The following is a 23,190-nucleotide window of genomic DNA, read 5'->3' on the forward strand; positions in this document are numbered from 1 at the left end:
ATATAGCCCGGCACCAACATAAAGCTGAGTGACTCGCACAAACATTATAAAATAAATGTTTTGGTTATCCTGACCTGGACACCATGTACAGTTTTATAATAGCCCATTATGGACTATTAGCAGGACAATTTACCTTTACCAAAACCTCTCTGTATTTTGATACTTTGTGGATGGGGCCTACCCAGTGGTGCAGCTGTCTATGTCACTGCATCGCAATGCAAAATGCGCTGCTACAGATACCTGTGCCGGCTGCCACCGGAAGACCCATGAGGCGTCTTTTAGTTTGAATTTAGAATCCTCCAATCCTCTATATGTAATTATTGGTGGAGAGTCATGTCATATTTTTCGATATACTGTAGTCCTACCATAGGCGACATGAGTCTCACTAGTGTTGAGTAATGTGCTGTTAAAAGTGGTGTAGGTCTTAAGAGCTTATTGAAGTTAGAAGCAATATGATTTGAAGCAATAGCCTACAACTATTTCAGCACCTGAGACAAGAATGGGGACTGGTCTTGATAAATCATTTTTATTTTCACTGAATCCCTGTTTGGTTATTGGTTACACTACAATTATACTATTAGGGTGAAGAAATTAAGCAAATGAATTAAGTGACATTTCTTAAAATCAGTCCCATATGCTATGTTCACAAAAAAAGGTGTTAAAATATCTAATACAGCCACTATTGAAGCATATCAAATGCTTCTCATTTGGTACCAGTGGTTCACACTTAAATAACGTGCCATAGAATTCTGCAGTACCACGCAAGCTGTGCTGCAGTACACTGCAACCTTTAAAGGATGAACCACTGTACACTGCTCTATATAAGGTCCCACAGTTGACAGTGCTAGTCAGAGCAAAAAACAAGCCATGAGGTCGAAGAAATTGTCTGTAGAGCTCCAAGGCCTACTATAGAAATATATTAGCACAAAGGATCTATGTAGGAACTGATTCAAGACATGATCCGTCTATGTGCTTCCATAGCAGCAGTCAGTCTGCTGGTCTTGCTCTCATTGTGGGACTAGCTGCACTGGTTGAAATGTTCAAGACAGATTCTACAAGTGTTCAGTGAGTAAGTGATGTTCAACAATTTGTGTAATTTGGGAGAGTAATTCACAGGGCTTCGGAACAGTGTAAGTGTTTTACAGCAGTAACTCAGGGTCAGAAAAGTTAGTGTCCAAGTACTCTAAGAGACCCTCAATGGCATTAAATCACTTAACAATCCTACAGTGTAATAATAATGTAATGCCATTGAGGGTCTTTAGACACCTTTCATGAGTCTTTCGCAAGTCAAACTGTGATTCACTTGCTGAGTGTAAAAGGAGATTCTCATTGTAACATGAGAATTTGTATGGCTTGGTAAAATATTTATATAAACATTGTCATGACTGTCCTGTGAGGATCGCAATAGGTCAGATCAGCATAGCAATGGTTGACAACAACCAGACCTTCTCTCACCCACAGAAGAGGGGAGGAGGGAACTGGGCCTGATTGACAGTTCACACACTGTTGTAAATTACATGAGACAGGGGGTTCTTTCTCCACCTCCAGTAAAATCCCTTTCCCCGCCTAAACTCAAACACATTTAAAAGTGAATACTGGGGGAATGGTCTGAGATTATCTATAGAAAACTAATTTCACATTGGTTTTTATTTTGTGTTGTCACTAAAAAGATTATGGAGGAAATACTGTAACTTGAAAAGTATTTACACTACAGGTATGAAAGTCTCCATACTTTACGTTGAAAGGAATGTGATTTTAGGAGGTAAAATAATAATCTCCTATAAACTGTGCATACAATGGTTATTCCTTTAAAAGTTTTGAGCTTATGCCGCGACCGTTTGTGTTAGATAGTGGCAGATTGTGATAAATTGCGTCTTTCTGGCAACAATGGCTGATACTTAAATAACGTGCCATAGAATTTTGCGGCACCAAGCAAGCTTTGCTGCAGTACGCCAAAACTTTTAAAGGAAGAACCACTGTAGTTAGTAGCCACGAGTGAGGTCAGAGAGCGAGTCAGACTGACGGAACCGGCCCCTTTTGACCAGAGTGCAATAAAGGCTTGGGAGAGAAATCAACCTCCAGACCACGAAATGTGAGGCGGGAGCTACACGTTTAAAATGGTTGGAACCTCAACACGTGGTGAAGAAATAAACTCACCTTCCTTTATACCAGAAAGAAGGCGAGGTGCAGCAAATGTCCAAAGTGGTCCGAATCCTGAATACCGACACGAAGGGGAAAACAAACTCCTCTAAGACAATCACTGGTACAGCTAATCTAAGTGAACTATCCTACTATGCTCATCACCAATAGGAACCGTCGACACAGCTGGATGGCTTTCTTCCAGAATGAACAACAGTAGACAATCAGAGCCATACAAGTTTGCCTCTGAAAGGCCAACACACTTCCTCAGGAGGGCTGGTTCCTAAAGAGATAAACGGCAAACCAATGCATTCATGATTTCTTTTTTCAAACGGGTGGCGGTTCGTGTGCAAACTATATTATTACTGTGAGAATAGTTCTGAAATTTATCGACGATAAGTGTCCCTTTTTCTCTCTCCCTCTCTTCCCCACCCTCTTCATTTGCTGAGTAACAAGCTGCCATATTTTAAGCAGTCCGCTAGGGACTGTTTTCTCATGTATTAAGTGTGTGTTATCCTGTTTTCCCATTTAGTTAGCTAATAAATAAATTATTGAACCAATTTGTGTAGTACTGAATCATAAGTACGGTTGGATTTTTTGCAGATGCATGAGGTTACGATTGTTTAGAATGATATGATAAGAGGTAATGATTAATAAGACCACTGTTTTTTAATGTAATAGATAGTTGAAATCGGAAGTTTACATACACTTACGTTGGAGTCATTAAAACCCGTTTTTAAACCACTCCACAAATGTATTGATAAACTATGGTTTTGGCAAGTCGGAGGACATCTACTTTGTGCATGACACAATTTTTCCAACAATTGTTTACAGACAGATTATTTCACTGTATCACAATTCAAGTGGGTCAGAAGTCAACATACACTAAGTTGACAGTGCCTTTAAACAGCTTGGAAAATTCCAGAAAATGATGTAATGGCTTTAGAAGCTCCTGATAGGCTAATTGACATCATTTGAGTCAATTAGATGTATTTTAAGGCCTACCTTCAAACTCGGTGCCTCTTTGCTTGACATCATGGGAACATCAAAAGAAATCAGACAAGACCTCAGAAAAATTATTGTAGACCTCCACAAGTCTGGTTCATCATTGGGAGCAATTTCCGAACACCTGAAGGTACCATGTTCATTTGTACAAACAATAGTACCCAATATAAACACCATGGGACCACGCAGCCGTCATACCGCTCAGAAAGGAGACGCGTTCTGTCTCCTAGAGATGGAAGTACTTTGGTGCGAAAAGTGCAAATCAATTCCAGAACTACAGCAAAGGACCTTGTGAAGATGCTGGAGGAAACAGGTACAAAACTATCTACATCCACAGTAAAACGAGTCCTATATCGACATAACATGAAAGGCCGCTCTGCAAGGAAGAAACCACTGCTCCAAAACTGCCATAAAAAAAAGCCAGACTACGGTTTGCAACTGCACATGGGGACAAAGATGGTACTTTTTGGAGAAATGTCCTCTGGTCTGATGAAACAAAAATAGAAATGGTTTGGACATAATGACCATCATTATGTTTGGAGGAAAAAGGGGGAGGGAGGCTTGCAAGCCAAAGAACACCATCCCAACCGTGAAGCAGGGGGGTGGCAGCATCATGTTGTGGGGGTGCTTTGCTGTAGGAGGACTGGTGCACTTCACAAAATAGATGGCATCATGAGGCAGGGAAATTATGTGGCTATATTGAAGCAACATCTCAAGACATCAGTCATAAAGTTAAAGCTTGGTCGCAAATTGGTCTTTCAAATGTTCAATGACCCCAAGCATACTTCCAAAGTTGAGGCAAAATGGCTTAAGGACAAAAGGACAAAGTCAAGCTATTTTACTAGGATTAAATGTCAGGAATTGTGAAAAACTGAGTTTAAATGTATTTGGCTAAGGTGTATGTAAACTTCCAACTTCAACTGTATATACCTTCTAGGGTTTCATTCGAAAGATGGTAACTCTTAAAACAACCTCTGTGTTAAGCCAAGTCTTAATCAGTTAATTGTTACATTATTAATTTAATCGGGTAACAATTAAACATAGTTAGTTGATTAAATAAATAACAGTCATCAGATGAATGAAAGTAAAGTCACAACACGTTCCTCTTGGGTTGACCACAGTTGCTCGAGAGAGAAAGTGAACCAGAGAGTACTGAGGAAAGCAGACAGATGGTTGAGTGAAGCACATGAGCAAAGCACTGTGGCACCTGGCCAGAGATCACTCATAGGGAGAGGACGAGACAAACACCACTTCCCCTGAGATTTAGAGAGAGACAGGATGGGAAAGAGAGACAGACAGACAAAAGGGGCCTAATAGACAAGAAGAGAGAGAACAAAGATGGAAAGAAAGGGAAAGGAATAAGATACCATGCACTGTAAAAACAATGGTTGAGAGGAAAACATGGCAACATGTCATGTCTACAATTAGACCACATTACAACGTCAAATTCATTGTTTACTTGTGTTTCAGAAAGAAGTACAATTTGTATCACAGGTACCTGAAGTTACTTTTTATTAGTACTATTTATTTAAGCTGTTATACCAAGTCACTTCTCACTTTACTACTTCCACACATTTTATCATGCTGTATATTCTACTTCATATTTGGCATTTGATTATTGATATTGAAATTCACTGTACCGTTTATACCTGTGCACATTAATAATAAAGAACATTTGATTAATTTGAGTTTCTTAAAACAGGGCAATGGACATAGCAATTATCACCACCTTATACTTAAGTGCCTTGCTTGAGGGCACATCGATAGATTTTTTCACCTAGCCGGCTCGGTGATTCCAAACAGCAGCCCTTCGGTTACTTGCCCAATGCTCTTACCTGTTAGGCTACGTTGAGGATGAGAAACCTGTAACCTGGTCAGTCAACCTAAACTGCGGTGTTCATAGCCTTTAAGAGCTACAGGTGTGCAGTCTTATGGTTCAGTCGAGCACTAACACACTTGACTCAGCTAATCACCTCATCATATTGTCTGATCTCAGTTCCACTGGAGTCCAAAGTCAGCTGCACACGGTTTCAACTCAGTCTATACAGCTCAGACCTGGTTCTATGTGCCAGCTCTTCTGTGATACATAACTGGGCAGATGCTGCAGAGCTGCTGACATGAAGCCAGTGTTCCGTTGTTCTCAGAACTACAGGCTTTTCAGCTGAATGTGAATTAGCCTGTAGGACTGAGTATGTGAGTGGGTATAGATTACCTTTACTCTACTTCTGCAGAGCAAATTCAGTGTAACACAAGGTTAAACACCCAGAATGAAGACGGTCTGGACAACATCAGAGCTCAGAGACTCAGCATAAAACACAAGTAGAATAACATCAAGATGCACTTAGAGTGCTTACTTTATCAATAACACAAATCTGTACATTTACAAATGCACACTAGAGTTGGGGTCAATTCCATTTCAAGTCAGAAAGTAGACCCAATTCCAAATGTTCCTAATTGGAAAGCATTGAAGAGAATTGGAATTTCAGTACTTCCTGAATTGACTGGAATTGAAATGTAATTGACCCCAAACCCTGATGCACAGACATACAGTGCATTCGAAAAGTATTCAGACCCCTTGACTTTTTCCACATTTTGTCCACATTTAAATAAATGTTTTATTCTCAAATTGTATAAAAAATAAAAAACTGAAATATCACATTTATATAAGTATTCATATCCTTTACTAAGTACCTTGTTGAAGCACCTTTGGCAGCGATTACAGCCTTGCGTCTTCTTGGATATGTTGCTACAAGCTTGGCACATCTTTATTTGGTAATTTTGTCATTTTTAGTTCATTAAAGTGAGTGTGGAAGAGCTGAAAAAAGTATTGTTGTCTATCAACAATGACAAGCCACCGGGGTCTGACAACTTGGATGGGAAATTACTGAGGATAATAGCGGACGATTTTGCCATTCCTATTTGCCATATCTTCAATTTAAGTCTATTAGAAAGTGTGTGCCCTCAGGCCTGGAGGGAACCAAACGTCATTCCGCTACCTAAGAATAGTGAAGCCCCCTTTTCTGGCTCAAACAGCTGACCAATCAGCCTGTTACCAACCCTTAGTAAACTTTTGGAAAAAATTGTGTTTGACCAGATACAATGCTATTTCACAGTAAACTAATTGACAACGGACTTTCAGCACGCTAACAGGGAAGGACATTCAACAAGCATAGCATTTACACAAATGACTGATGATTGGCTGAGAAAAATATATGACAAAAAGATTGTGGGGGCTGTTTTGTTAGACTTCATTGTAGATTTTGACATTATCGATCAGTCTGCTGCTGGAAAAACGTATGTGTTACGTCTATACACCCCCTGCTATATTGTGGATAAAGAGTTACCTGTTGAACAGAGGGTGTTCTTTAATGAAAGACTTGCCAACATAATCGAAGTAGAATAAGGAATTCCCCAGGGCAACTGTCTAGGCCCCTTACTTTTTTCAATCTGTACTAATGACATGCCACTGGCTTTGAGTAAAGCCCGTGTGTATATGTATGCAGATGACTGAACACTATACACGTCAGCTACTACAGCAACTGAAATGACTGCAACACTTAACAAAGAGATGATATACCATTTATTTTGTCATTGCCCTCATGTAGCCTGTTTTTGGTCTCAGGTTCAGGAATAGCTGAAAATGCATAACATTGATCTAAAATTTACCCTAGAAATAGTACTGTTGGGAGATCTGGGGGGACCAGGTCAGTCAATTACTAATATACTAACACTCTTAGTAAAAGTATTTATCTTCAACTCACAAACATCACAGCATAGTTGAAAGATATACAGTGGGGCAAAAAAGTATTTAGTCAGCCACCAATTGTGCAAGTTCTCCCACTTATAAAGATGAGAGGCCTGTAATTTTCATCATAGGTACACTTCAACTATGATAGACAAAATGAGAAAAAAAATCCAGAAAAAAAAAATAAAAAATAATGAATTTATTTGCAAATTATGGTGGAAAATAAGTATTTGATCACCTACAAACAAGCAAGATTTCTGGCTCTCACAGACATGTAACTTCTTCTTTAAGAGGCTCCTCTGTCCTCCACTCGTTACCTGTATTAATGGCACCTGTTTGAACTTGTTATCAGTATAAAAGACACCTGTCCACAACCTCAAACAGTCCCACTCCACTATGGCCAACACCAAAGAGCTGTCAAAGGACACCATAAACAAAATTGTAGACCTGCACCAGGCTGGGAAGACTGAATCTGCAATAGGTAAGCAGCTTGGTTCGAAGAAATCAACTGTGGGAGAAATTATTAGGAAATGGAAGCCATACAAGACCACTGATAATCTCCCTCGATCTGGGGCTCCACGCAAGATCTCACCCCGTGGGGTCAAAATGATGACAAGAACGGTGAGCAAAAATCCCAGAACCACACGGGGGGACCTAGTGAATGACCTGCAGAGAGCTGGGACCAAAGTAACAAAGCCTACCATCAGTAACACACTATGTCGCCAGGGACTCAAATCCTGCAGTGCCAGACGTGTCCCCCTGCTTAAGCCAGTACATGTCCAGGCCTGTCTGAAGTTTGCTAGAGAGCATTTGGATGATCCAGAAGAAGATTGGGAGTATGTCATATGGTCAGATGAAACCAAAATATAACTTTTTGGTAAAAACTCAACTCGTCGTGTTTGGAGGACAAAGAATGCTGAGTTCCATCCAAAGAACACCATACCTACTGTGAAGCATGGGGGTGGAAACATCATGCATTGGGGATGTTTTTCTGCAAAGGGACCAGGACGACTGATCCGTGTAAAGGAAATAATTAATGGGGCCATGTATCGTGAGATTTTGAGTGAAAACCTCCTTCCATCAGCAAGGGCATTGAAGATGAAACGTGGGTGGGTCTTTCAGTATGACAATGATCCCAAACACACCGCCCGGGCAACGATGGAGTGGTTTCGTAAGAAGCATTTCAAGGTCCTGGAGTGGCCTAGCAACTGGCTCAAATCGGTCTTATGTAGCAAAATTGAAATGGTGCTTTTTACATTGGATAAAAGTAGAGACTCAGAGCTACAAAAATATGATATCATACACCACAGTTGATGAACAATGGAGAAGTAATTCTGCTTTGAAAGATGAACTTGTAAACTCCCTTTTGAGAAAATGGCCTTTGAACATTTTGGTACTACTACTGGAGCGCACTTCTTTGTCTACACCCAATTCAGCATTTTTCACACCCTCTTAAGCTTTAGCCCCACCCATCTCTTTAAGGGTTGATCTGAGCATTCTGTCCTAACAGCAGCAGTCAAGCACCCAAACTACCTTGCTAGCTACTTCCAGACACAAATGAGAGAACAGCTCACTGGACATTACTCGCCCTAGCAGAGCTGGTTAGGCTGTTATGTTATGCAGAGTGTTGGTGACTGCAACTATGCAGTCAGATTGTACATTTGTAAACTCTTAGCGTTTCGCTCTTGGAGCGTTCAGAGCGCAAGCTGGACGATCTGGGCGATGAGTGCAGTCAAGCACCAAAGCTAACTGGCGAACATTGGCTAGCTTGCTACCTACTTCCAGACACAAATGAGAAAACACCCCACTCTGAGCATTTCACTTGCCCTAGCAGAGCTGGTTAGGCTGTTTTCATGTTACCGAGAGTGTTGGTGACTAACTGTGCTGCTGGCAACAATTTAATTCTGCCTTTTGCAAGAGTGCTCAGAAATGAGAGTAGATGGCAAGACTGTATTTATGAAGAACCCGAAATGGTTACTTGCATAGTGGAGTCTTTTGTTAAGACATGTAGCTAGCTAGTTAAACAATGTACCATAATCCCACGATGTTCATACCCTGCATGAATCTGCAGGTAGCTAATCAACCAGGTTCAATGTTAGCTAGCTAACATTAGGCTATAGCTAGCCAAGCAAATGGCTCTGAGATACGAATAATAAGATCATACACGTAACGTTAGCTAGCTAGCTAACAGTACACTAACTTGAAATTAAACAACTTTCTGTTGAAATTAGAAATGTGTAATATCTGACAATGTAGCAAGCTAGACTATCATGGATGTATGCGTCTCCTGTCAAATGCCATGGTTGCCTTTAGTTTGAAGATGTTATCTGGAAACAGGTGTTTTCTCCATCTCCTTAGCTATCATACTCAAAATTCCACTGATTTCAAAACTCGGACTTCCGGGAAGTGGAGAGGAACACTTATACAGTTTTACTACGTGATACATTTTTTAGAAAGCCGCACTAGACAGGATTACCTAGACATACTGACCAGCTCAAATAGACAGACGGGTGCTATATGGCAGACAAATCCAAACTCATCTCTCAGCATGTTCAGCCAAATTATTTTCTCAGCCAATTATGGCTAGTGGGAAGGTTGCTGACTTTTTCTGTGGCTAAACCAACTAGGCTCGTAATTTAACAATTTTATTCATACTTACAGATGGCATACAATTTTGTTAAGGCACATGAAAGTTCAAATGTTCGAGAAGGCATTTCTGCCAAAAACCGCATTTAGATATAAATAAAAGTTCAAACGGCTTTCCTGTCAAGTAGTGACCAGAGACATGTCTAGTTTCCTGAAACGGGTCACAAATGTGGAAAAAGTCAAGGGGTCTGAATACTTTCCGAAGGCACGTGCACATATTTATTCCATAGCGTAGTGAGAAGTGAGTGTGAGTTACAGAAGCCAGAGGGGCTATGCTGAGATAAAAAAGCTCAGTTAAAAGTAAAACAGGCAGCCACAATGATCCCTGCTATCTTCACTTCCCCTTTCCCATCTTCATCCAATCACCACTCACCTCCACTCCTGTCAGACCCAGTGGTCCAAGTGGGCCCTCATCTCCCTGAAAACAGTGATAATGGCATTAGCATTTATCTTTTATTAAAATGAAACACTGTGGCTGCAACCCAAATGGGACAATATTCTCTACATAGTGCACTACTTGTGACATACGTCCTTGGTGAAAAGAAGTGCATTATAAATTGGACACAACATGTATATGGAGCTGGTTTTCCTCACGGTTGTTTCAGGAGCAGTTGTGCACAACTCCAGTCCTTGCAGCGTTTTGTGACTACTGACCATGACCCAAGCCAATCAGCCACAGGGTCAGAGAGCACCACAGAGAGCAATAAAAACCACTGGAACAGCAGAACTCATGGACTGGGGTTGTCCACCCCTGACATAAAACAAGCTGCTGTATCATATCATACCTCTAGCCCGGGCACCCCTCTAGGACCAGGCAACCCCCTCACTCCTGGCTTTCCCTGCAGGACATTACAAAACATTTTACAAAGGCAGAATGTGCAGCATCACAACCAAAAGCAGGCACTTTCTTCATGCTCATCACCCACTGTGTCTCCCCCCCATGAAAGAATACTATAGAATACTACAGTACTTACTCGAGAATTCTATAGATTTCTGTAGCATACTGTAGATACTATACTCCACACTGTAGTATCCCTCGATCATGTCTACTACTACTTAGTATTGCATTTTGTAGTATACTATAGAATACTTACTACACACTGTAGTATCCAATCGTGTTGTTCTTACTATACGTTGATCGTGTAGTTCTTACTATGAACAGGGGTGTCAAACTAATTTCCCCCTGGGGGACGCATTTGGTCTTCGACAAGGTCCGTCGGGCTGCACTGAAAATGTGTTATATTTCCTCTGCATAAACATTTGCGTAATATAATCCTCTATCCTGGGGCGGCAGGTAGCCTAGTGGTTAGAGCGTTGGACTTGTTACCGAAAGGTTGCAAGATTGAATCCCCGAGCTTACAAGGTAAAAATCTGCCCCTGAACAAGGCAGTCCTCACTGTTCCTAGGCCATCATTGAAAATAATAATTTGTTCTTAACTGACTTGCCTAGTTAAATAAAAAGTAAAATATCCAACATTATTGGAATTTTCCATACTTCCTGACTATCTAGCTTTACTTTCGGTGATTATTAGCGAGCTGGACACATTCAGTAAATTGTATAAATGTAGGTCCATTACAATTTCTAGACCGTTTCAATTTGGTTTTAGTCAGTTAAAAGTACATCTAAAAAATGCAATTCTGTAATAAACTGTAGATAACTGTATTGCTCTACCAAGCAAAAAGGCAGTTACTGCTATTTAGGTCGAAAATGAGTTACATTAAATACATACTTAATCACATGGACAAGTATCCTGCCTCTATTGTATTGTGTTTTGGAGAAAAACGGGGTCATGTTAGCAGTAACTGCATAAAGTTACTGTGAAACCAAAGTAAATAAAAGTCATTTTTCTCAGTTCCACGCTATGAGCAGTTAGGAATATGTCTTCCAATGGTGCGACTGCTGTCGGCATCCAAAGAGTATCAAACATCTATGGCGATAAGGAAATGACTTATTATTGATATCTACATAGCGCATTGATGTGAATCACACTGCTGCTCTCTCATTTAGCTATTTGTGCCTTATGGATTGTGGTTGTTATGGATGGCTGTTCACAAGTCTAAATGTGTATTTGAACCCAATAAGGGTTGAATTCAAGAAGTTTAAGCTGCATATCAATCATTCTTTTGAAACCAGTGGACAGCCAGTGAAAATGCACTCTTGCAACAGCTGCATAGAGCAGATCCTAGCATACCTATGGAATAAAAGTGGGTCTTTTATTGCTCAATCTAATTCATGCTGATAAAAAATATATCCATAGGCCTAATGGACACATGCTCCAACTTGCAGACTTTTGATATCCAGGAGTAATCTGGAGTTTCTACATCCATTTTTGGATTTATAAATTACATATATTAATGTAAAGATATAATTTAAACATATTATTATATGAAGTAGAAAGCAATGGGTTAGAAGAAGCATACATAAACAACCCATAAAGTAAAATGTAACATCCGTAAATGGCCAGCTATGTAAACTTTAACAATGATTTAATCTGCAATAGATGTTGTTCAATTGGTAACACAAATTGTTGTCTTCTAATGCCTCTTAATGGGAAAGTAATCTAAAAGTTTTTGAATGTAATCAGATTATGTTATTGAGTTTGGGTAATCTAAAAGTTACCTTACTGATTACAATTGTGGACAGGTAATGAATTACATTTAGAAAGTAACCTACCCAACCTTGAGTATAGAACATATATTGTGTTCCATACAGGTTACAGAAAAGAGCAGAAGCGCTGAACAAGCTGTTCAGACTGCAGTCCTACCTACTAACAGGTTATGGAAAGTTTGCTCTTTTAGTATTTGTGGAAGCCCCCACTTCTATGTCAAATATAATAAAACACAATAGTAAATACTACAGTTATGACTGAAATACTATTACTGTTTTTTAACTATGGTAATACTGCAGTATTTATACTTTAGTAAACTGTCTGCAAAATGTTTGCAAAAACAATACTAGGCTTCAGTAAAGTCTGCAAAAACACTAAAGTAAATATTATAGTATATAAATACAGTAATACTACAGTTTTTATACCATAGTATGCATTAGTATTTTTTCATGTGGGTCATACCAACATTCAACAGATCCCAAAAAGAACAAAAGTTATTTACTCACATTTGGGCCTTCTAAGCCATTCTCTCCAGGAGGCCCCATGTCTCCAGGGAAACCCTGTGATTTAGAGAGAAAAGGGAACATATTTATGTTGTTGTTGTGTGTACTTGTGTGTGTACATGCATTTGTGCATGTGTACTGTAAGTGGTTACCTCTGCTCCTGGAAGGCCAGGTACTCCATCAGACCCTCTCTCTCCTGGCCTGCCCTGGGAGTAGGAGGGAAATGCAAGGAAAATGAAAGCTGCAAGCAGTGGGCCCACTGTGCCACCATCAGCACACATTTGACATATTTCCCAAGGATGCACTACTTCTGTACTCCTTACCATGCTTGCCAAATATCACAACTAAAAATTAAACAGATCATACAATATTTTAGACAATTATTTATGATATAGACTACTTTAAATGTCTTCTTCTCCAGAACCGCTCGACTGATCAGTGCCACATTTGGTACATGGCGTCTACGGATGCACATATTCAAAAAATATTTTCCAAGCCTCTTGCTCAAACAATATGCCCACAATAAGCCAATGTGCTTGCATTAATGATTGTTCCTGTCCAACAGCCTCCAACAGCCCCCCCATACGGCTAAACTTAACCATACTTTACAGATTAGCTAGACTCATAGCCCTTAGCATGTGTGCCAAATATCATCATTCGAAGTCAAACAGATCAAGGGATATAAACATATATTTTTTTTATTTCACCTTTATTTAACCAGGTAAGCTAGTTGAGAACAAGTTCTCATTTGCAACTGCGACCTGGCCAAGATAAAGCATAGCAGTATGAGCAGACAACACAGAGTTACACATGGAGTAAACAATTAACAAGTCAATAACACAGTAGAAAACAAAGGGGGAGTCTATATACAATGTGTGCAAAAGGCATGAGGTAGGCGAATAATTACAATTTTGCAGATTAACACTGGAGTGATAAATGATCAGATGGTCTTGTACAGGTAGAGATATTGGTGTGCAAAAGAGCAGAAAGGTAAATAAATAAAAACAGTATGGGGATGAGGTAGGTGAAAATGGGTGGGCTATTTACCAATAGACTATGTACAGCTGCAGCGATCGGTTAGCTGCTCAGATAGCTGATGTTTGAAGTTGGTGAGGGAGATAAAAGTCTCCAACTTCAGCGATTTTTGCAATTCGTTCCAGTCACAGGCAGCAGAGTACTGGAACGAAAGGCGGCCAAATGAGGTGTTGGCTTTAGGGATGATCAGTGAGATACACCTGCTGGAGCGCGTGCTACGGATGGGTGTTGCCATCGTGACCAGTGAGCTGAGATAAGGCGGAGCTTTACCTAGCATGGACTTGTAGATGACCTGGAGCCAGTGGGTCTGGCGACGAATATGTAGCGAGGGCCAGCCGACTAGAGCATACAAGTCGCAGTGGTGGGTGGTATAAGGTGCTTTAGTGACAAAACGGATGGCACTGTGATAGACTGCATCCAGTTTGCTGAGTAGAGTGTTGGAAGCCATTTTGTAGATGACATCGCCGAAGTCGAGGATCGGTAGGATAGTCAGTTTTACTAGGGTAAGCTTGGCGGCGTGAGTGAAGGAGGCTTTGTTGCGGAATAGAAAGCCGACTCTTGATTTGATTTTCGATTGGAGATGTTTGATATGAGTCTGGAAGGAGAGTTTGCAGTCTAGCCAGACACCTAGGTACTTTTAGATGTCCACATATTCTAGGTCGGAACCATCCAGGGTGGTGATGCTAGGCGGGCATGCGGGTGCAGGCAGCGATCGGTTGAAAAGCATGCATTTGGTTTTACTAGCGTTTAAGAGCAGTCGGAGGCCATGGAAGGATGGCATTGAAGCTTGTTTGGAGGTTAGATAGCACAGTGTCCAATGACGGGCCGAAAGTATATAGAATGGTGTCGTCTGCGTAGAGGTGGATCAGGGAATCGCAAATTTTTTGCATATAGAGATATCAACATGTGCTTGTTATAGCGTTATCGTGTCATGGCATGTGTCTGTTACATTTATTGTTATAGCACCACCATGTGGCCAATTTGCATGGCATTACGTGTGAGGGTGTGGCCAATGGCCTTTTACCATCATACAAGGTTCCACCCTCCTAGGCCTCACCAGGAATTTGCCTTGTAATGTTGCCTTACGGAACAAAAGGAATAATTATAATAATTAAACCTGCAAGCAGTGTTGACGGTGTTCAAGCTAGGTACAGTTATTCATTGTTGGTAACTGTTGAAGTGATTTGAGTAGTTGCTATAAGATGGCAAAAGTGTTAGTAGTACATGAAGAGGTGCATCAGGCATATTGATAGTGTTTGACAATGAAATGTTTCACACTCAGAAAGTATTCAGACCATTTAACTTTTTCCCACATTTTGTTACATTATAGCCTTATTTTAAAACGGATAAAAAAATAAAAAAATCTCAATCTACACACAATACCCCAGAATGACAATGCAAAAACAGGTATTTCGAATTTTTTGCAAATTCATTACAAATAAAAACCGGAAATATCACATTTACATGAGCATTCGGAACCCTTTACTCAGCACTTTGTTGACAGCAATTACAGCCTCGAGCCTTCATGGTATGATGCTACAAGCTTGGCACACCTGTATTTGGGGAGTTTCAACCATTTATTCTCTGCAGATCCTCTCAAGTTCTGTCAGGTTGGATGGGGAGCGTCACTGCACAGCTATTTTCAGGTCTCTCCAGAGATGTTTGAACGGGTTCAAGTCCGGGCTCTGGCTGGGCCACTCAAAGATATTCAAAGGCTTGTCCCTAAGCCAATCATGTGTTGTCTTGGCTGTGTGATTAGGGTCATTGTCCTGTAGGAAGGTGAACCTTCGCCCCAGTCTGAAGTCCTGAGCACTCTGGAGCAGGTTTTCATCAAGGATCTCTCTATTTTGCTTTGTTCACCTTTCCCTTGATCCTGACTGGTCTCCCACTCCCTGCCGCTGAAGAACACACCCACAACATGATGCTGCGAACACAATGCTTCACCGTAGGGATGTTTTTGGCCAGGTGATGAGCGGTGCCTGGTTTCCTCCAGATGTGACGCTTGGCATTCAAAGAGTTAAATCTTGGTTTCATCAGATCTTAGAATCTTGTTCTCATGGTCTGAGAGTCCTTTATGTGCCTTTTACAAACTCCAAGCAGGCTGTCATGTGCCTTTTACTGAGGAGTGGCTTCTGTCTGGCCACTCTACGAAAAATTACTGATTGGTGGAGTGCTGCAGAGATGGTTGTCCTTCTGCACGGTTCACCCATCTCCACAGAGGAACTCTGAAGCTTTGTCAGAGTGACCATTGGGTTCTCGGTTTTTCTTCGAAGGCCCTTCTCCCCCGATTTCTCAGTTTGGCCGGGCGGCCAGCTCTAGTCAGAGTCTTGGTGGTTCCAAATTTCTTCCATTTAAGAATGATGGAGGCCACTGCGTTTTTGGGGACCTTCAATGCTGCAGAAAGTTTTTGGTACCCTTCCCCAGACCTGTGCCTCGATACAATCATGTCTTGGAGCACTAAGGGGAAAGGGGGATACCTAGTCAGTTGTAAAACTGAATGCCTTCAACTGAAATGTTTCTTCAGCATTTAACCCAACCCCTCTGCGGACAATTCCTTCGACCTCATGGCTTTTTCCTTGTTCTGACATGCACTGTCAACTGTTGGACCTTATATAGACAGGTGTGTGCCTTTACAAATCATGTCCAAAAAAATTGAATTGACCAAGGGTGGACTCCAATGAAGTTGTAGAAACAGCTCAAGGATGATCAATGGAAACAGGATGCACCTGAGCTGAATTTCGATACTCATAGCAATGGGTCTGAATACTTATGTAAATAAGGTGTCTGTTTTTTTATTTTTAATACATTTGCAAAGATTTTTTTTTAAATAGCTTTTGCTTTGTCATTATGGAGTATCGTGTGTAGATTGTTGAGGATTTTTTTTTTTTTTATCCATTTTAGAGTAAGGCTGTACCGTAACAAAATGTGGAAAAAGTGAAGGGGTCTGAATACTTTCCGAATGCACTGTACATTCATATTTATGTATGTGAAATGTTTTAATCGTGAAACACTATCAATACCCCTGATGCACATCTTCAGGTACTACTCATAAACACTACTCATTACCCTGATGAAGACAGCTTGCCTGTCGAAACGTTGGACATTACATTTTTGCATCTGAGCTCATAGTGTGAGACTCTCCTTTATTTTAAGTTTTCCACTCCGCTAGACAGCAACCTCGCCTAAATAAGTGTGCATTTCTTTTTCCTCTAGATTACTCATAAACACACACACACTGGCCCCACAGCGCGACCATCAGGACAAATTGAACACATCGCTCTAGGATGAGCTGCTTCTGTACTCCTTACCACGCTTGCCAAATATATGAACGCAACATCAAACAGATCATACAATATGCCTTAGAGGAATTTTGGACCAACAACTAAAAGCCACGTTACAATTCACATTTACTGTTGCTGCATGATTATTTTCCTGCCACATGTGGTCCCATGTTGCTCAGTTGGTGGATCATGGTTGTGGGTTGGACTCCCACGGGGGACCAGTACGAGAAAGCATGAAAATGTATGCTCTCACTACTCTAAGTCCAACTGGACAAGAGTGTCTACTAAAACGTCATGTGAAACTGGCTTAAATGAAGATATGGCATCTCTATTTTGTTAATTAGCCCACTGTTAATAACATCTTCAAAGAATTGTGCATATCACCAGTAAAGTTTTCAAGCTCGAGCACTTTCAGTATAGAGCAAAAATGGTGATGATGCATTTTGCATGGCCAAACTAAAATCCTTATCCCAATTCAATTCATAGCGGGAGAACTCACCTGAAGTCCTGGTTTTCCTCTGGTACCTGGCAACCCTCGAGTACCCTGAACACCCTGTTAGATACACAGACCCCAATGATCTTAGTAATCTCAGCAGCAACAGAACAACACTGAAAGCATTATATCCAATGAGATTGATGGGAACTTCACCAGCCGTTAGACATGCATGACTTTGGTTAACATCTCCAAGGCCAAGGCTCTGTGTGAGTGTGTACATTTGCTTGGGCAGTTGGAGGTCAGCAGAGAGGAAATTAAAGGGTTAACCTGGGGGGTTGGGGTTCTACCTTGTCTCCTTGGAACCCGATCATTCCCTGCTGTCCATGAAGCCCAATTTCACCCTAATGTGGTTGGAGGAAGTGAAAGAATGGAGTGGGAAAGAGAGAACACCATTAGCAAAAGGTGAAATGTCTGCGCTCTATTGCACACATCCAACAATTTACTACAAGACAATACTCATTATAACTTTGCAAAGATTAGCATTCATTTACTATACCCAATCACTAGGGTTGGGTAGGTTACTTTCTAAATGTAATCAGTAACGTAACTTTTGGATAAACCACACTCAGTAATGAATTCTGATTACATTCAGTTACTTTTAGATTACTTTCCCCTTAAGAGGCATTAGAAGAAGACAAAAATGTTACCAATTGAACGACATCTATTGCAAGATAGATAAATGTTAAAGTTTACTTAGCTGGCCATATATGGATGTTACATTTTAATTTATGGTTGTTCAAGTAGGCTTCTTCTAACCCATCGCTTTCTACTACATATAATAATAATATGATTAAATTATATATTTACATTAAAAACTAAAGTCTATCAGAATTCCAGTCATTTCAATAAATGTTATATCCCCCTGAGTGGCGCAGTGGTCTAAGGCACTGCGTCGCTACAGACCCTGGTTTGTTCCCAGACTGTCACAACGGACTGTGATTGGGAGTCCCATAGGGCGGCGCACAATTGGCTCAGTGTTGTCCGGGTTAGGGGAGAATTTGGCCGGGGGGATAGGCCATCATTGTAAATAAGAATTTGCTCTTAACTTACTTGCCTACTTAAATAAAAGGTAAACAAATGCATCTTCAAGAATAGGACTTTTCAGTGTTTGTTTACATATACAATGTTTGTGATTGTTTACATATACAATGTTTACAAACATTGGAGAAAAACAAGCTTATATTTTGGGTTCTCTTGGAGTGTGATAGTTGAACTAAGCTCATAAGTTATATACTTAAAGAATCAATGGATATACAGTACAGTACCAGTCAAAAGTTTGGACACACCTAGTCATTCAAAGTTTTTTCTTTATTTGTACTATTTTCTACATTGTAGAATAATAGTGAAGACATCAAAACTATGAAATAATACATATGGAATCATGTAGTAACCAAAAAAGTGTTAAACAAATCAAAATATATTTTAGATTTTAGATCCTTCAAAGTAGCTACCATTTGCCTTGATGACAGCTTTGCACACACTTGGCATTCTCTCAAACAGCTTCACCTGGAATGCTTTTTCAATAGTCTTGAAGGAGTACCCATATTTGCTGAGCATTTGTTGGCTGCTTTTTCTTCACTCTGTGTTCCAACTCATAACAAACCATCTCAATTGGGTTGAGGCAGGGTGATTGTGGAGGCCAAGCCATCTGATGCAGCACTCCATCACTCTGCTTCTTGGTCAAATAGCCCTTACACAGCCTGGAGGTGTGTTGGTTGAACAAATTATAGTCCCACTAAGTGCAAACCAGATGAGATGGCGTATTGCTGCAGAATGTTGTGTGATTTCATAGTTTTATTTAATAGTTTTGATGTCTTCACTATTATTCTACAATGTAGAAAATAGTACAAATAAAGAAAAACCGTTGAATGAGTTGGTGTCCAAACGTTTGACTGGTACTGTAGATACACAGTATATCATTTTTAAATCCAAAAAATGGATGTAGAATCTACAGATTTCTCCTTTAAGTCGATCCAAAGTGTGCGAGTTTGAGCATGTGTCCATTAGGCCTATGGATATATGTTTTTATTAGCCTGAATTAGATTGAGCAATAAAAGACCCACTTTTATTCCTAGGCTGGGATCTGCACTATGCCGCTGTTGCAAAAGCACATTTTTCATTGGCTGTTTCAAAAACAATGACTGAAAGGTAGCTTAAACTTCTTGAATTCAACCCTTATTGGGTTCAAATACACATTTAGATTTGTGAACAGCCATCCACAACAACCCCATTCCTTAAGGCGCAAATAGCTAAATGAGAGAGCAGCAGTGTGATTCACATCAATGCCCTATGTAGATATCAATAATAAGTGATATCCGTATCACCGTAGACTACACCACTGTAGACTCGCTCAAGTGGAACAAACTTAAATTTGCGCCTTCTTTTTTATTTTTTTGAATGTCATTGAGAAAACAGAGCCGTGTCAAAGATTTTGAATTTAAAAGTAATAATCTAGTTTTTCAAAAGTATCTGTAAAAGGATTACAATAATTTTGCTGGCAACGTAACGGATTACAGTTACCGTTTTTTTGTAATCCCTTACATGTAATCCGTTACTCCCCAATCCTGCCCATCACATCATATTCCAGCACAAATATATACAAAATACACCTGTTCCACGTGGTGCTGATGCGAATGAGTAAATGTATGGATGTAGTAACATCAATCTATCCATACATCCACACATATGTCTCTGACACTCAATTCAATAGATGAGTTCACCGGGGCATGTTTAAGCAATACGGCACGAGAGGGTGTGGTTTATGGCCAATATACCACAGATAAGGGCTGTTCTTAGGCACGACGCAATGCGGATTGTCTGGACACAGCCCTTAGCAGTGGTATATTGTCCATATATCACAAACCTGAGGTGCCTTAACATACTTAGAGCAGTAAAAATACATGTTTTGTCATACCTGTGGTATATTGGCTGTCAGCCAATCACCATTCAGGGATCGAACCACCCAAATTAAGAACAAGAGAGAACAGGGAGGAGAGGAGTGTTGGCTCCCTTGACTTACTGTATTATGGCCTACATTTACTTTACTTTATTAAGTTTATTTTTACAAGGACAATGTAGATTAATCAACATTTCTGTAAAAATGCCGGTTAACAATTTTGCATGTGTGACTACCAAAATATCAGTTTATCACCTTACATGCTAAGCTAAGGCAGCAAGTCTCACTTGTACTTACACTAGGCCAGGGTTGTGTTCATTAGGCACTAAACAGAAGACAACTTAATGTAACATGGAGGGATTACCTGGACTCATAATTTTAGTTTTCCGTGGAAAAAAAGGATTCTATTGCGTGACCTAATGAACATGACCCAAGGGTTTCTTCCTGACCATGTGTCCTGACCAGGAAAGACAGAGTGATGTGAATTGACCAGATAAAAAAAAAACTGGAGTGGCCTTGAGGTTTTTCGTGGTCAGATTACAGTCAGGAAAAACTCCTTGCCCAGCTTATACAGTAACTGCTTCGGAGCACGCTATGTACAAGCTGGCCAGAGGGGGGGGGGGGGTACATTATCCATCACATGCTGCTCAATCACAGGCCAATAACGGGAATATTCAGATCACCTTATCACCTTTCAGTCCTGGTTCTCCAGGGTTGCCGGACACCCCCTGCAAGAAACACACACATGTAGAGATTAGTACCAATCAAACTGTCCCCTTTCCTGTCTGGCCTGTCCCATCCCAATAAATCAGAAACTTAGTATTATTCACTATATTATTGTGGAGCGGCACTGGTCAACAATTGCACTGACCGCTATAAACTGTTTGTTAAAGTTCCACACGGAGACATCTAATTAATTGGCAGTATTATTCCATATAGTATAGATAGGACAACAGTAACTCACTACTTTAACAGGAGCAGAAGCTCATATTTTCCCAGATGTACAGTATACTACTACACTAGTGGGGTTATAAAGGAGTAAGGTAGGTGCAAAGGCCCTCTGTGTGTGTGTGCGTGTGTGTGTGTGTGTGTGATCACCTTCAGCCCATTGGGTCCTGGAAGGCCCATCTTCCCATTCTGTCCCATGTCACCCTGAGGCCAGAAAGAGAGAGACACAAAGCCATATTAATCTCCTGATAATCTGGTCTGTAAAAAGCCAATTTAACCAATGTTATTATGCAAGTTAAGTGGACAAGACTTTGAAGTGTTAAAGTGTGTTGACTCAACAAACTCTGCTTGAAGTGAGCTGAATTTGAAAAAGCTTGTTGAGTAAAATTACAAATTCATGTTTGCCTTTGGAAGGCAACACTGTATGTTTGTTCTGCTACAGTACATGTCCAAATGTTGAGAAAAGTCACAATCCCATTGCAGCTGGTTGCCTTACAATTGTTAATTTAATCAACAAACTCTACTCGAATTGAGCTTAATTTCAACAAGCTTGTTGTGTAAAATTACAAATGTAAATTACCCTGGCAGTTATTCTCAATGTAGGTTAGAGATAATAAAAATGTCAAATTGTTGGATATCCTCACTCTGACTGGATTCCAATAGAAATTACAAATTACTTTGCAAGCCAGCATAATGCAACTTTTAGACCACTGCTTTAGGGTGTACAGTAACTAGGCCCTCAAAGGCCTTATGATATATGTTATATATTGTCATAAATACTTTAATTTTACACTGGGAAATATGCAAATCATGTTGAAAAAAATCTGAAGATGAATTGAATGTTCACTCAACCTAAAATTCAAAGTTGAGTGAACATACAACTCAACTTGAGAATGTATGTTAGTTCAGCTATATGCTATAAAACTCACAATCCTATCACAGCTGGTTGCCTTACAATTGTACATTGAATCACCCCCCCCCCCCCCAAAAAAAAATGTACAATGTAGGTGACCTGGAATGCACCCCTTGAGGAAGGAAATCAGGAAGTGTTTCACAATTCAAAACACTGTCAAGTTTTACTCTTATGATAGTGAATATCTTCCAGCTAGTTCCTCCGTTCCTAGGTATAGGCACCAAAGACATAGATCGGGGTGTATTGGGTTGGAGATGAATTTAATTACATTTTCATGCCTTTGAGAGCATGGCGTTAGCTGGATCTGTATGTGTGTGTGTGGCTGCGTGTGAATGCATGCTTTTTGAGTTTCATTCAGTTAGGATTCAGAACTGGGTGTCCCAGAAGAGAAGAATATTACTTTCCTTCTCTCCAGTGTGTGTTCAAGTTTGTTCAAATTGGAGACATAATCCAAGTCTTTGATGGTCATTATAAAGGAAACAAATGAGTCTTATTAGAAAGAATCCTGTGCTAGATTGAAGGCCTGCAGATAATGTTGACCTATGAGCATTCAAACACTAGCAAATGGGCCACAGCAACTGTCACAGACTGGATCCCAAATGGTGGGGTGGGGTGTCGGATCAAAAATGGCAGTTGTATATTTACAAGCAAACAGAGATGTGGCTTGGTGGCAGAGGAAAGGGCTGCTGTGTTTACCACCAGGATCAGGTGAATGCCTAGTCAGACTGAGACTAAGGGCAGGACCACAGCATTTCCAATTATAGGCCTGCTGGTGGCTGAGGATAGAGTAGGGGGGCTGGAAGGAACAAAGCGGGCGGGAGAAAACTAGGGAAACGTTATAGTCAGAGGCAATTTCGCCCGTGACAGAGGAACTGGTTCACACTTGGGGAGAAAGGCACACCTGGGGAGAAAGGCAATATAATTGGGATGCACCCAGCAGCTCCCTTGTTAGTCTCTGGGGGATTGGTGTAGAT

The 23,190-nt window shown here is 40.5% G+C and overlaps 1 protein-coding gene across 1 annotated transcript in view; it reads right to left on the reverse strand.

Moving 5' to 3' along the window:
* col27a1a (collagen, type XXVII, alpha 1a) overlaps positions 1 to 23,190 on the reverse strand; it is a 282,454-nt gene that overhangs the window by 136,679 nt on the left and 122,585 nt on the right. The window contains exons 15-22 of the mRNA XM_036977752.1: positions 21,454 to 21,507; positions 21,039 to 21,083; positions 17,747 to 17,800; positions 17,463 to 17,516; positions 12,800 to 12,853; positions 12,651 to 12,704; positions 10,321 to 10,374; positions 9,909 to 9,953 (exon numbers count right to left, since the gene is read on the reverse strand). Coding sequence (XP_036833647.1) covers positions 9,909 to 9,953; positions 10,321 to 10,374; positions 12,651 to 12,704; positions 12,800 to 12,853; positions 17,463 to 17,516; positions 17,747 to 17,800; positions 21,039 to 21,083; positions 21,454 to 21,507 — 414 coding nt within the window. The remainder of the gene's footprint in view (positions 1 to 9,908; positions 9,954 to 10,320; positions 10,375 to 12,650; positions 12,705 to 12,799; positions 12,854 to 17,462; positions 17,517 to 17,746; positions 17,801 to 21,038; positions 21,084 to 21,453; positions 21,508 to 23,190) is intronic.

This window comes from Oncorhynchus mykiss, chromosome 5, assembly GCF_013265735.2.
Source record: "Oncorhynchus mykiss isolate Arlee chromosome 5, USDA_OmykA_1.1, whole genome shotgun sequence".
Taxonomy (NCBI): Eukaryota; Metazoa; Chordata; class Actinopteri; order Salmoniformes; family Salmonidae; genus Oncorhynchus; species Oncorhynchus mykiss.